The following is a 14,728-nucleotide window of genomic DNA, read 5'->3' as shown; positions in this document are numbered from 1 at the left end:
GACCCTCCACCATTACTCATGGTCCTGTTTTACTTCCTGTAGAAGGTTTCCTTTGGGTTGACAGCTGAAGCCTGTTGTTTCCTCACTATCTTTGCTGGTGGAGCGTGGATGGTTGGGATCTGCTACTTTTTAGGGATCTGCTACTTTTTAGGGACTGCTTTTTCTCCTAAAATCAACCCTGCGGCCTGTGAGTGAGTTCGAAAGAAGTCACTCAAGGGAAGAAGTGTGACAGTTCAGAAGTGAAAACCACTGAATGGGGCAAGTCTGATCCTTTCTAGACCTCCAGTGTCATATCTTCTCATTTAAGATAACAACACTGAGGAAAACTATTTAGGAGAACAAGATACACCACTAGACATTTTAAAATCAGAACAGAGGTGACAACCTTGAGCAGACATCTGCTAATTCCCAGCACTGGCTTTGGAGGAAGGAACTCCCAGCTCTGAGCAGAGCAGGCAACAGAAACACCCACAAGCTGAAAAGGTTGAGGGTTTGGGGGGGTGGTTTTTGTGTTCTTTTTTACCTTTTCCTCTTTTCCTTCTCTTTAGCAACAATCCTGCAAAGAACTGCCCAATTTCCACAGCTTCTCAAGGTGGCTGAAACAGAGGAGAAAAACTCCTGCTTTGATTAAAACCCCATTTTCTGAACTAAGAATGAAATACCCAGAGAGCTATTACACAGTGTCAATTCCTGTTGCTGTACTGTAATACCTTCAAGAGCTATTTGGTTTTTTTTTTCAACTAAATCTTAACGTTTGGAATCAGATTTGGGTTGTGTATTTGTTCTATCGGGTTTATATATTGTTTCCTCTGCTAAGTTACACCCCTACCAAAATGTTAAATTCCAGAACAAGGGCTGAAATAGGTTATATTTAACTCTGCTCTAAAAAGAGAGAAAATACTGTGGAAGGGAAGTGCCATTCTGATGGTAATGGCCACTTGCATTTTTCAGTCAAAATTAGATCAAGTAAATCTTTACATCAGTTGCCACTAAAACATTATAGTGAAGTTTCAATTTTTCACTTAATAAAAATGTGGTTTTTTAGTATTTATTTAAATTGATTCATGGATTGATGCTGGTGAGGGACTCTTCATCAGGGACTGTAGGGATAGGACAAGGGGTGATGGGTTCAAACTGAAACAGGGCAAGTTCAGGTTAGATCTAAGGCACAAGTTCTTCCCTGTGAGGGTGCTGAGGCGCTGGTACAGGGTGCCCAGAGAAGCTGTGGCTGCCCCATCCCTGGCAGTGTTCAAGGCCAGGTTGGACAGAGCCTTGGGCACCTTAGTGGAAGGTGTCTCTGCCTATGAGCTGTAAGAACCCTTCCAACCCAAACCAATCTGGGATTCTATGATTGAATTGGAATGAACAGACTTCAGAATGATTCTTCCAGCTGACCAGAGTATCACGAAATACAGCAAGCAGGTAGATTTGATTAGCATCTTTTTATCTGATGGAAAACTAGTTTGCATTACTAGGCTTTCCCAGCTAATACAAATATTGTTGTGTTTTAAGGGATTCTATGAGATTAAATAGCAGAAGTATTGCTAAAGGGCTAACAACAGGGAATCGGGTCATCATCATCATCATCATTCTGGTTCCTTACTGCAAGTATTTTTACTGGACACAGTTGAATCTGAAAACAGCTTTAGTTGTAGGTGAGGGTATATTTAGGGTATATGAGGGTATATTTAGATATTAGCTCCTCAATTATTTTTGCACAAGTCCCTTGAATGTAAGTCTGCTTCAAGCTGAAGCCATCCTGCAGGTACTTTGGGTGGAACTTTTGACTTATTCAAAATTACCCCTTTTAGAAACACCTTTAAAAGCTTCTAAAAAGGCAGGAAGGATGGATGAAAACCAGAAATACACAAATCCTACAAGCCAAGCCCTTCCAACACAGAAATAAGAATTACTCCATAGAGTATATACAATAGGTCTCACTGAACTCGTTCTAATCCTGGCACTTAGGCTAAGAGGTAACCAATCCATGGGTTTAGCAGTAGCTCTGATTTTAGCTAGTAACTAATGTACATATCTTCATATATCCTTTCATATACATTGAAAGAAGCTCACTTTGTACCATGCAGCCTGCAAAGTTAACATGGAAGGATTTCAAGCTTTAACATTTGTTTCCCTGTCTTTCATGAAGATAGGGGTCGGTCCCAAAATAGTACATTATCCCAGGAAAAATAGATAGTCATTTCATGTCTGCTTTAAAATAGCAACAGAGCCTGCCTTTCCTTGGAGCAGGTTTGTATCACCTTTGTCCATGTTCCAGGAAAATACTGGGTGATAATGCACTTTTTAAGCTGAATGTATCTCCACTCGATGAGTGTCGAGAAGTTGCTTTTCCACCTATCAACAAAGTCTCTGCTTCTTTTATTTCCATAGCTCTCTTGTACAGTTCCGCTGCCTTCTCAAAGTCTCCCCCTTCATAGCTTTGGAGAAGAGTAAAACAAAGTTGAAACAAGCAAATAAAACAGGTCTCTCGTTTCGTTTAAACTGCAATGCACACCATGCTGTCGCCAAAGCATGCTTAAAGCTCTCCACTTGCCTATTAAGTACCCAAGTCCAGGATGTTTTCTTTCATCCAGCAGTTGTTATAGTAATTTGCTTTTATAGGGCTAAACCATATAATCTTACCTAAGCACAGCCAAGTTCTTCAGAGTTTCCCCCACACGAGGATGCATGTGCCCAAAGCTGTCTTCATAAATCTTTAGCGCCCGCTCATAGAGAGGTAAAGCTTCAATCTGCTTTTTCTTTGGGTAGGAGAGAGTCGTTTGTTACAGATGTATGTTACACTTGTAACTCCTTTGCCAACAGAATATCAACACATCCTAGATGCAAAGTCATGCATATTTAACCAGAAAGGTGTTTGTTGACAGATGAGGATGGTAATTGAGATTGTCAGAGCAATTGGTTTGCCCTTGCAAATGCAATCCCACCCCCAATATTGTAATAATTGGGGTCTGGGCTTCTGGGCAGTTTTGAAAGATCTCGATCCTGAAAGCTTTTGAGTTACCAAATGCTCTTTAATTTTACCTGAGACAACTTTAATCCCTGTTTAAAATCACATATGCATATTGCAGAAATAGAGAAAAAAATCAACAGCTCACTCCTACTGATGCCAAATGAGGAATGTGGTAAATTGATTTATCAAATTGATTGCAACTCTTTTGAATTTCATATTAGCTGTAAACTAGGAAGTCTACAGCCTTCTCAGATTTTCTTTTACATAGAATCATAGAATGGTTTGGGTTGGAAAAGACCTTAAGATCATCCAGTTCCAACCCCCTGCCATGGCCAGGGACACCTCACACTAAACCATCTCACCAAAGACTCCGTCCAACCTGGCCTTAAATACTGCCAGGGATGGAGCATTTATCACTTCTCTGGGCACCCTGTGCCAGGGCCTCAGCACCCTCACAGGGAAAAACTTCTTTAGATCTAACCTGAACTTCCCCAGTTTCAGTTTGAACCCATCATCTCTTGTCCTATCACTACAGTCCCTGATGAAGAGTCCCTCTCCAGCATCGTTGTAGGCCCCTTCAGACACTGCAAGCCCAGGCTGGACAGAGCCTTGGGTGACATGGTCTAGTGTGAGGTGTCTCTGCCCATGGCAGGGGGTTGGAATTGGATGATCTTAAGGTCCTTTCCAACCCAAACCGTTCTATGAGTCTATGATTCAAAGGGTTGTGTTTCCCTCTGACTCAGCAGTGAAGCTGTGTTTCCCCATAGTGTGACAACCCCCTGTCACTGGAAATGTTGTGCTCTAGTCCTACTCTTATACAACCTATGACAGGCATAATAAACATGTAAGACAAGAAGCACTTACCATCTGACAGTACAGGACAGCCAGATTGACCAAGGCAGTTGCCACACTGGGGTGTTTTGGGCCAAATGACTTCTGTCGGATTTCAACTGCTAGTTCGTACAGAGGAACAGCCTTGTCAAGTTTTCCCTAGAAACAACAGGGGTGGAAATGATTCAGTTCTTTTGTGTCAAAACAGCAACAGTAAAATCTATTTGAAACAAAAAGCCCTGGAGAAGATGTAGCTGTTTCCAGAATAAGGGTTTAATTCTGATTAATTCATAGTTATATTCTGCACAGATTCTTTATCATGAATATTGATTAGGACCCAATTTTCCCCAACACTGAGCACATTCAGCTCCCAGGTGATGTGTTTCTCAGCTATGCCTAGCTCACTTTTAGAATGTATGTTTTCTCCACAAGTGTGTCCATTTGTATTTCCTCATCCTGCCACAGATGAGAACAGAGCTTATTTTTTGTCCTGAAGGGCCTGCATTTTACTGGTGACATGGGAATGGAGCTGCCTTCACTTTTGGGCAGTTTTCCACGTACTGAAGTGGTGTTCACACCATCTTCCCTGGAACAACCACAGTGCCTGATGCCATTTCAAGTACCTGTTGCTTCCCATTTGCCATATTGAGGCATTGGCTTCTTGACTTTGGTTTATCTAAAATACCTCTCTTACATTCCAGCTAGTTTTATTGGAGATTATTTTTCCAGCAAATCTGTTTTCCTCCAAATTCCAATCTGCTCACATATTAACTGGCTAGACTTCACAAGTATGCTTAGGCTTCCGTTCTTAGAATGTGAATTCTCATAGTCAATAGCAATTAAATATTGCAGACTTCCACTGTTATGGTGGGAAATGGATCACTGGAATTGCAAAATTCATATTTTCTCCTTATGTTTTCAAAGCATCACCAGTTTGAAGATGCTCAGTAACTCATCTGGAATAAGTATGTATTTAATAAATGTGTTTCGAGAAAGCTAGTGGGCCTTTTGGAAACACACCAAGGCCACTTGACCACATCTTTATGCATCTTTTATTGGTGTGGATCACCAACAGCTGACAATATTCCAATGCCCCACTCCCTCTGGATTGAAGACCAACAATGCAAGGTGGTAAGAAAAGGTAACAGGCTTGTGCTTACCATCTTTTTGTACAGCACTGCCAGGTGTTTCACAGTGTAAGCTAAAGAGGGATGATCTGGAGCCAGTGCTCTCCTCCTGATGTCTAAAGCTTTCTCATAGAGTTCCTCTGCCTTGTCATAGTGCTTCTTCTCATTGTACAAGGCTGCCAGGTTGTTCAAGGACTGCGCGCAGTCGGGGTGGTCGGGCCCCAGGACTCTCTCTCTCATTTCCAAGGAGCGCTTCAGGAAGAGCTCTGCTGTCCTGCAGAACACATTCACTCAGTCAGCAGTTACCTGAAAGCTGGGAACAGCCGTACAGGCTGAAGTGGCTGTTTGAAACAGAACAAACTCAGCCTTGGAAACTGCACAGACACTGGCACCGGAGAGCGGACTCTCCTCAGAATAAGCAAACACCAGAGCAGAGACCTGCTGTGTCTAGGATGTAGGCAGCAAGCTGGTTAATATATTCCCGTGCAATCCTGTATCTCCAGTGTTATAAGGGCTGAAAAGCCAGTCTAGCCCATTTCAGCAAACATTACCCTAACTCATGGGTGCTCTTTAATTCAACCTACCCTCTTCAGCTATGCAAGTAACTGTTCCTTGTTCAAAACAGTCTACTGCCTTCTGGGCACAGCAGTCAAGTACTTCCATGGATAAAACAATAGTGAGGTATGAGGTAAAGGTCCAGAACACGTATTTTTCAAGGGACTTTAAAGAACATAAACCACATCATAGGGCTGAACAGACAGCTTTCACACCAGCTGACAGAGACTGGAACGGGATTTTATGTGTGTCGAGCTAGCTTCTCATAGAAGAAGCTGTCTTGAAGTGACAAAGTAGAAAAAGACTCTGTAATGCAACCATTCAAGCATTGCCCTATCAAAAGGGTATACTTTGTCTCACTAGTGTAGTACTACTATTCCACTATGGATTTACAGCACCTCTGTCAGGAGCAACGCGTGATCCCCACGTAACAATGGCAGCATCCACAAACAGGCAGTTTGTCATCCTGACATACAGACAAATTCTGTGTGACACCATTCCCAAGAGGTCAGCTTAGGAAATGGGAAAAAATCCATTTCACATTACAGGGGAAAAAAAAGTCATTTATACGCAGAACTGTAGGTTCAGTTCTGGAGATCTCAGAGAAATGTCAGAAGGTCTTCACTCTACGCAGGGGCTGGGGGATGATGTGATCTAACATACACGACTGAAGTGAAACCCCTTCTGTCATTGATTTCATTCTAACTGCATCAAATGGTCAAAAAATTCAATCTCGGACTTGCTGATTCTGAATGGAGAAACAATACCCAGTTAAAACAAGGACTTCAAGCTTCACTAGCACAAAGTTTATCCTTTTGCTCACCTATGAAATAGTGGAGATACAGTTACTCTAGAAGTTTGGTTGTGTTGGACAGGAACTACATATGAATAATGAGGAATATAAAATGATCTTGTATGACATTAGATAGGTGTCACTCCTCTATTAGCAGTCACTTCAGCATGACTTCATGAGGGAAAACTGATGGAAAACCCCACATTTCTAATACTGTTAAAAATCAACTTCTTCACCATAAAGAAGTTATAACTTTATAATTACTATATATAATATTTTTATAATTATATATAATGTAAAATTAGATACATTTTATATAACTTTAAAATATATATAATATCTATATAATTATATAATGTAATCATATCATTATGTATTATATGATTATATATTCTGTATAAAATATATAATGAAATACATATAATTATATATTTTATACAATATATATTATATATAATTATGTAATTATTATATATAACTATTAAATATTTATAATCTCTGCATTTAACAGAGATTCCATGTGCACATCCTAAATTGCAATGTATGTCTGCAGCTCCCCAGCAACTACTGTGACATAAACATCAGGCATAGGAAGAATGCAATACACTTCCAGAACTTACTCTGTGCTTTTTTTGCTGTGCACTCTCCTTTTCCTCTGAAAACATTTAACATGACTTTACAACTCCCTCACAACACATACTTTTAGACTACTATGCGGCCTGAAGAAGCTGATGTGAAGAGTGACTTCTTGCCATGCAATCAGAACTGTTCTGCACCTTTCATTCCCCTTCAACACCCCTGTTTATCTGCTCTTAGAACACCTTTGTGCTGCTCTGTCCTCTTTCTCCCTTAAAAAGGCCAGCAGGGTAAAAGCCTAAGGATTCCAAGCACAGTGAATATTTACTCATGATTTCTACTAATACTGATATTTTGAGTGTATTTTACAGAACAATCCTGCCATTCACATACGAACAGTACAAAGGAGGGTCACAAAACAGAAAAGCTGAGTAGAGGAGGCACAAATGTCAAGAAAGAACTGATATGTGCAACGAAAGATAGTGACCTTAAACCATGGACCAGCAATTCTGAATGCAGGAAATGCACTGACTTACTTAGTAAATACTCACATGCTAACAGCATCAACCCTAGAAATGATGAGTGAATTTCACAGCAAACAAACCTCAATAGAATGAATCAGGGACAACATCATATTTGATCATGCGTTCACATTTAGTGCTAGTTCTCAATGCTTTACCTCCATTTACATCTATAGGGACACTCAGTGGATGCATCACAATTAATAACACTTACTCCAGATTATTCTGCAAGTAGTAGAGGACTCCAAGCTCATTGAGGGTTCGAGCATTATCTGGTGTATCCTTGCCTAAGGTGAGCTCTTCCAATTGCAGGGCTCTTTGGCGCAGGAGAGCAAAGCCACGCTATGGCAAAGCACAAGGTACTATAAGCCAATCCCCATTACTTTGAAAGTACAGCTAAAGACAGAACATCAAAAGATTTAGTTTGGTACCAAAGGAGCGCAATAATCCTACCTAAGTTCTGTTTTCAAGCTGACTGGCACATAAACATTTGCTTATTTACAATCTAACAGGGAATTTCACCCAAAGTGCTTCCAGGATTTTAAAGTTACTGCGCTTTGTCTTGTATCACACACGCTGATCTGCTTAAACTCCACAGTTCAAATAATCAATTCAGATCAAATTCTTAGGTTTCTATACTCGAAACCAATTTAATCTCTATCCTAAAATGCCATTTACAAATACACATTAACTATTACTCCAGGCTGGATCATTGTAAAATGTTCAATGGATCATTGTAAAATGGGCTGCCAAGCTAATGCTTACATGCAAAGTGAATTACAAGTAAAAAGTGGAGCCACTGTTACACACTCCACCTATTCTCTATCTTTGCAGTCTTAACAGAAAGATTTGTGCAGCAGAACTCCTTACAGAAATGGACAAAATCTCCATGATCCAAATTCATTTCTACTTAAGCACCGCGGAAATAGCAACACTCTTATGGCCCTTCACTATTCTTATTAGAGGTACAACTTAGAGCTCTGAAGTTACTAGCTGAACTCATAGTACAAGCACTGCATGACAAACAAAGCCTTAGCTCAAGAATGGCAAGAGGAATTCTGTAGCTGAAAAACACAGAAGACAAAATGGGGAAAAACTTAGCATGGCACCTAAAATTATTGCTTGGATTATTCACTGCAGTAAAACACTCTGTTCATCCTATTAGGATACATGCCTCAGCCCCTCTGGAGAACACCTTATTCCACTGCCAGTTCAACAGCCAACTCTATCAGCAGTAATTCTGCACACCCAAAATGTACATACCCACTTCTTTCTTTTCCACCCCTCCCAACTCCATACCAGCAGGACTGATGCATCTCCACTCACAGCAGAGATGAAAGGGCAGTTAAAAAAGCTACTGCTGGGCTACTCCACTACCTACGCCCTCAATTAACCAAAGCCCTGGAGCTTTGTCAGCTCTGCAGGGGCACTTTATCATCCATTCTGCAGAGCCACAACATGCCCTGTACTATAAGTATCAAACATCTCCTTACCAGGCTGCCTTTCCTCCTTGCTGCTTTTTGGCGTATTCTGAAGGACTTTTTCCTCAGTTGCTCAGCTTGTTCATATCTGAGAACAATTACAGTGTTAGAAGAATGCTAAATGTAGCATCGATGAGTATTCTGGAAAGCTTCTAAATTACTGGAGTGTATAAATTTGAGGAGAATTTAAGAATCTTGGGGGGAGAAATCACACTTTTTGTCAAAGATAAAAATATTCAAGATGCTTAGGGCCAGACAATGCTTTGTTGTTAAATGAAAAACAGCTGTTGGCCCCTACTGGGTGGCTTGCTACAGGAATACAGAGGGGATGCTCACGGCTGCATGGGGACTTATGAAATTCTAAAACAGAACCAATGAAACATTGCTTCAGGAGGAAAATCTTTGCTGTTATTTTTGGGCACCTCCACATACAAATACCGGTGTAGTTAAGCTTACTTGTTCTGCTTTTGGTATAAGGTTGCAAGTGCATCAAGTTCACGGGCTACCCGAGGATGCTCAGCTCCGTAAGCGTTCTCAGAGATTTCCAGTGCCTGTTTATACAGCTGTTCAGCATTTCCAAACTTCTTCCACTGCACATAAACTCCTGCGAGCTGGTGCAGTGACTGTGCCACCCTCGGGTGGTCTGGATCCAGCGCAGTCTCGCGGATCTCCAGAGAGCGCTGCAGAGGAGCTACCGCCTGGAACAAGGGAGGTCAGTGTATGATGGCAGCAGGCAGCACCCTGCGTGCTACAACGACTTCACAACTGCAACAGAAAGCACACGCTGAGCTCTGCTTAATTTGCCTTCTTGCTGTTACAACGATCTCTAGGTGCACTTACCTGACTGAGAAGACCTAGGTCCTTAAGAAACCGTCCCAGGGTCTCATAAAGATCAGCCAGGCAGATCATACTTGCCTCTCCCTCACAGCTTTTCTCATATTCTTTCAGAGAGTCAAAATACTCAGCTGCCATAGAGCTCTTATCTTTCCCAACCAGCTGCCAGTAACTCAGCAATTCTGCAAAATGTCCCCTGTTTTAACAAGGAAATAAGAAGCTCATCTTATCTCTGATACCCCTCTATTCAGACTCATGCTAGCTTAGAAGAAAAGGCCCATATGCATGAATGCTGTCTTTAGGCTGTCTTTAGGCTACAGCATCTAGAGACAATCCACGGAGACTACGCTGTTCAACAGCAGTATTTGTTTGTCCCTTTACCAACCCCCATATGTAACAGGATAGAAAAAAAGAGATGATTTATGTGACAACAGCATTTAGCATTTCAGCCTCTACTATTTCAGCTCTTTTAATAAGTATCTGTCACTGTCTGATTTATACTGACAAAAAATTGCTTTGAAGTGTTTCTAACTGCTGAAGCAGTGGCTGCTTTTGTACCTTTTGTAAAGGTTTTGTGATACAAAGAGATTCAAAAGACACTTGTGTAGCTTTTGCTTATCTCCCTGCTGTTGGAAGAGCCAGGGAAGTTCATCTGCGCTTCTCCAAGTCACTCGGTCCCGACTATTGAAAGAAAAGCAAATAAAACCAAACATTAAAACCCTGAGAGGCCTAGAAGAACTTGCCAATTTGAAGTGAAAACTAGGCAAGCACACAATTGCCATGCCTGAATGTCTAACCAGACTGACTCCTATAAGAGCTATGTACTCCATTTTCTCACATCTTCATTTTAACTTCACCTCAGAGCTAGTGGAACCCCCAGGTACCCCACAGGAAGCTGCTCCTCCCTCCCATATGGGCTGACCTGTGCCTGTTAGCAGGACTGCAGCCCTGCAGCAGCCCTCCATCCCTCTGTGACTTTTCCCTGGCACACTGTGCCTCCCTTGGCTTTCTACTTTCTGCTCTGTGGAGCAGCAGTAAGCAGTAACCCACAGCTGGGACACACTAACTCAGGACTGTAAATCCAAACCACTTTTCAAGCTGGATGTGAACTTGTAGCTGTTCAGCTTTTCTACTGGACCTCCTCTTGTGTGTGTGCTAACTGCTTGCTGAACACAAGTTGTCCTCTGCTTCTCCAAGTTCCAAGCAACTTCAAAGTTCCTAGCATTTACTGGGAGTTGAAAATCCACATGGGGTCAGTTACCACAAAGTAACTGATGTGGTAGAAATTCCTTCCCATTCCCCTCCATAGTCCTCAGCATTTTCCAAGATTAAAAAGCAACGTATCAATAATAAACTGACCCTGACAACTAGGGTTTTGCAGAGTTACTCTGCTGAAATAATTTACTAAACTGAGTCAAAGAAGCTATATGAAGAAAACAAAAATATCCCCAAGGCATAAAGCCTGCAATTTAACACGTTTTGAGGAATTCTGACCTACCTTAGCTGCATGGTGAAATACTCCACTAGTTTTTGTCTATAGGCAGAAAGAACATTTTCACCTTCTTCCATGTACTCTAGTCTCACCATCTCCCAAGCCTGCAAAACAGTATAATTGAAAGAAAATGCATTTGATTATTACGTGCTGATGATACACAGAGTGCTATGCAACATTTCTTTATGCAACACATCATATAGAACTGAAAGTCTTTTGATGACAAAAGCACTAGCAAGACATTGTCTTATATTAGACCAGAGCTCTGGTTATGCAGATAGTCCCTTCTACCACTTTGCTTGGTTTTTGCAGAACCAGTGTTTTATCATAGAATACTTTAGGGTGCAAAGGACCTTAAATCATCCAGTTCCAACCTCCTGCCATGGCCAGGGACACCTCACACTAGACCATGTTGCTCAAAGTCCATCTAACATGGCCTTGAACACTGCCAGGGATGGGGTATTTACCACTTCTCTGGGCACCCTGTGCCAGTGCCTCACCACTCTCCTTATATCTACCCTGAACTTCCCCTGTTTCAGCTGGAACCCATTACCCCTTGTCCTATCACTACAGTTCCTGATGAAGAGTCCCTCTCCAGCACCCTGTGTGTTCTAAAACACATGGAGTTAGTTAACAACTAATAGATCAGAAGTTCCTGAAGGTTTGAAATGCCAGGTTTCAACTGCTGAACCATAATGGCCAATACTAACGTCATAGCCCTAGCAGTTTTCAAGGTGATTCTAACATCAGATCAGACCTTAGGGAAAATAGATGAGCAAACACAGACATAACACAGTCATCCCAGTTAACAACAGAACTGTTCTAAAACCCAGCCAGGGCTCAGGGGGTGGAGTTTCACTTGCTTGGATTACAAAACCTACCTGGAGGTGCTGGAACTTCAGCAAACCACAGCCATATGTCAGCAAACACATTCTGTGCAGGCTGTGAACGAGCGAGGCTAAGGCTGCAGAAGACAGCTCAGGATAAAGTTCCATCAGCTCTGACTCACTCACACCATTGTGGCTAACACCAATGACACACAGTATCTACATAGAGCACAACAAGTATTTTATAGTTAGCAGTGTTTGCTGCAGAGCTTACTTATGCTGAAATTCCACAAAAAATACTTTAGGAGCCAATACAACACCTGCCTACCCAAGCCCTTTCCCCTCTTCAGTCCTCAAAGAACAGTCCTCAGTGCTAATGGATTAACATACTAATACATAAAGCACCGAATGGGACACTCTGGGACAAATGAATGGCTCCTTCAACCTTCCCCTGAAACACTGGAAAATGACTCCATTATGATAAGGAACTTCCATCTCAGTAAAATATGCTGAAGGCCTTATGCTGCCAGCACCAAAGAACTTCTAGCAAAAACTGAGTATCATCTCCTAATCAAATCAGTGTTCCACACAACAGGGAGATTCTGCAAAGGTAGGAAGAGGAAGCAGTGCCCTGTATTCACAAGATCCCACGTTCTGATTACATTTACTACACTCAGTGTAGTTAATCATTGGATGAAGGCAGCAATCAGAAAGGAAATGCTATTTCTGTATCACATGATAGTGGAAAAGTTGTTTTGGGAGACAATGACTTAGTTGAAATGTAACACAAAGCAGTCAGACGTTCTACAGTTATGCAAAAGATATAGTTCAATTACTAAAATTGTCCCTTCCATACTAATAACACAGCCATCTCTAATCCTACATATGAACCAACACAGATTTGTATTTACTTGTAACTTAAGATTCTTCCAGGACAGAATGTACAATACCTGCAGAAACAGCAACGCATTTTCTGCTTACCTCTCTCAAAAGACCTTTCTCTGTATCACTCCGCAATGATTCTTGAATTGATCTGAGAACAAGCCTGTACAGTGACACGGTGTCTTGACACTGCAAACACTGTTGAAGGGTTTCATCTATATTTCTTGTATTTCCAAGACTGAGCAGAAGGACAGAAAGGGCATGGTTTAGAATATCAAATTTGGCAGAGTAAGATGAACTGAAGGTACTGAAGAGCTCAAAAAGGCTCTGAATTCCTACTGGGTTTAACAGGTGCACAGGTCTTGCTGAGATTAAACTCAGAAGAGGTGAATTCCTGAAGCCACCTTCTGTTATACTGGCTGATTTCTGTAAATAACTGCTACATTCTTATTTACTAAAAAGAAAGTATGTTGCAGTGTTCTTTCCTCCAACAGGAGCACAGAATAAAAACACCCGGTTAGATAAAGGTAAGACCACATGCTGCTGTTCCACTTAATGCATTTACAAAGCCTGTTTTCAGGAGCAATTAAGCACTCTAGGACATAAAACAGAAACAAAAAATAATCAAAATGAGTCACCTAGGGTAAATTACCAATCAGTCTATCATCTCCTGGGAGTCTCTCAACTACAAATGCATCTTTCTCAACAAGGTGAGGTCTAGGTTAATAATAAGCCAATGCACTTATTAAGTATTCTCTTGCACAAGAGGGAAGACTAATTTTCTCCACAGCAGGAATTATAGGGCAAAGTACCATATGCAGGGTGTTACACTAAACAGTTGTTGAACTTCCTTTAGCCTTAAAAATCCATGAGGCAAACTATCTGGTACATCGGTAAATACAACAGACCTGAATTAAATTGTTTAATAAAACAATGCCAACATTCCCCAAATACCTTTCAAAAGCATTGAAGCAACTGACATACCCAGAGAGCAGAGTAACAGAAAAATAAAACAGAAGAGCAGAAATAGGTAGATATATCTATTTGGATTCACTGAGGATCAAAATGGTGATTCTGGTTATTCTTCCCATTGCATGTACAGTCAGTGAAAGGGGGAAATGGTTGCTCCACTCTTTTCTCTTAACAAGATTCATTCTATGTTAAATGAATGTATTTCAAAATGCTAACAAACCTACTTCAGGTCTTCTAATCTAGTGATGAGCACAATAATTTCAAGATCATCTCAACTTACCAGGCAATGGTTTTGCCCAAGAGAGTGACATACAAAGCATTGCAAGTTGTGGCAGAACGACAATGTCTCTCAAGCTTCTTCTCCTACAACATTTCAAACAAAATCTGTAAGCCAAGATGAAATTAACTGCACCAATGACATGTTCCCTATTCCATAAGAAAATAAAAGTTCTAGCTATGCTTCTATCTGTAAGATGTGAACACTATGACATGATGACCAGCACACAAAATACTGCGTAGTTTTGTGGCTATAGGAGCACAGAAGTGAAAGTTTCCTTTTGAATTTAAAAGAGTTAAGATCTAACCATTATACGTCTCAAGATGAGGATGTCATTATAGAATTGGTCTCTAAGGCAAAATTAAAGGTAAAATACTTTTTTTCCCCACTCTGCCAATCTTTGTGACAGTATTACACAGTGTTAAACCTTCTATTATTCTAATATAAAGTAACATGTTTATAGCAGTATGTACAACTGCACTGTTTATGTGTTAATAATTTATGCTAGTCCATCTGTTTCAGTGCTATGAGCTATGGGGTAAAAAAATGGTATACTGTCTTGAGCATTAGTACTTCATTAGCTAAATAT

The 14,728-nt window shown here is 40.9% G+C and overlaps 1 protein-coding gene across 3 annotated transcripts in view; it reads right to left on the bottom strand.

Annotated features, from left to right (window-relative positions):
• Positions 1-136: 136 nt before the first annotated feature.
• Positions 137-14,728, bottom strand: part of NPHP3 (nephrocystin 3) — a 28,971-nt gene continuing 14,379 nt past the window's right edge. For 2 of the 3 annotated variants that reach the window (XM_061464549.1, XM_061464550.1), the window contains exons 15-28: positions 14,143-14,225; positions 12,990-13,128; positions 12,063-12,227; positions 11,188-11,285; positions 10,248-10,370; positions 9,696-9,885; positions 9,312-9,553; positions 8,868-8,943; positions 7,589-7,716; positions 4,963-5,203; positions 3,836-3,961; positions 2,644-2,759; positions 2,262-2,438; positions 137-596 (exon numbers count right to left, since the gene is read on the bottom strand). In XM_061464549.1, the coding sequence (XP_061320533.1) occupies positions 545-596; positions 2,262-2,438; positions 2,644-2,759; positions 3,836-3,961; positions 4,963-5,203; positions 7,589-7,716; positions 8,868-8,943; positions 9,312-9,553; positions 9,696-9,885; positions 10,248-10,370; positions 11,188-11,285; positions 12,063-12,227; positions 12,990-13,128; positions 14,143-14,225 (1,956 nt within the window). In that variant the 3' untranslated portion in view covers positions 137-544. Of the gene's footprint in view, positions 597-1,423; positions 2,439-2,643; positions 2,760-3,835; positions 3,962-4,962; positions 5,204-7,588; positions 7,717-8,867; positions 8,944-9,311; positions 9,554-9,695; positions 9,886-10,247; positions 10,371-11,187; positions 11,286-12,062; positions 12,228-12,989; positions 13,129-14,142; positions 14,226-14,728 lie in introns of those variants that run through there. The other variant, XM_061464551.1, reaches the window with a different exon arrangement.

This window comes from Pezoporus flaviventris, unplaced genomic scaffold (assembly GCF_033815535.1).
Source record: "Pezoporus flaviventris isolate CSIRO_AGI_PZ_B2104156 unplaced genomic scaffold, CSIRO_AGI_Pfla_v1 ptg000037l, whole genome shotgun sequence".
NCBI classification, from domain to species: Eukaryota; Metazoa; Chordata; class Aves; order Psittaciformes; family Psittacidae; genus Pezoporus; species Pezoporus flaviventris.
The sequence above is the reverse complement of the archived record's forward strand: the minus strand, read 5'-3'. Positions and strand labels throughout refer to the sequence as shown.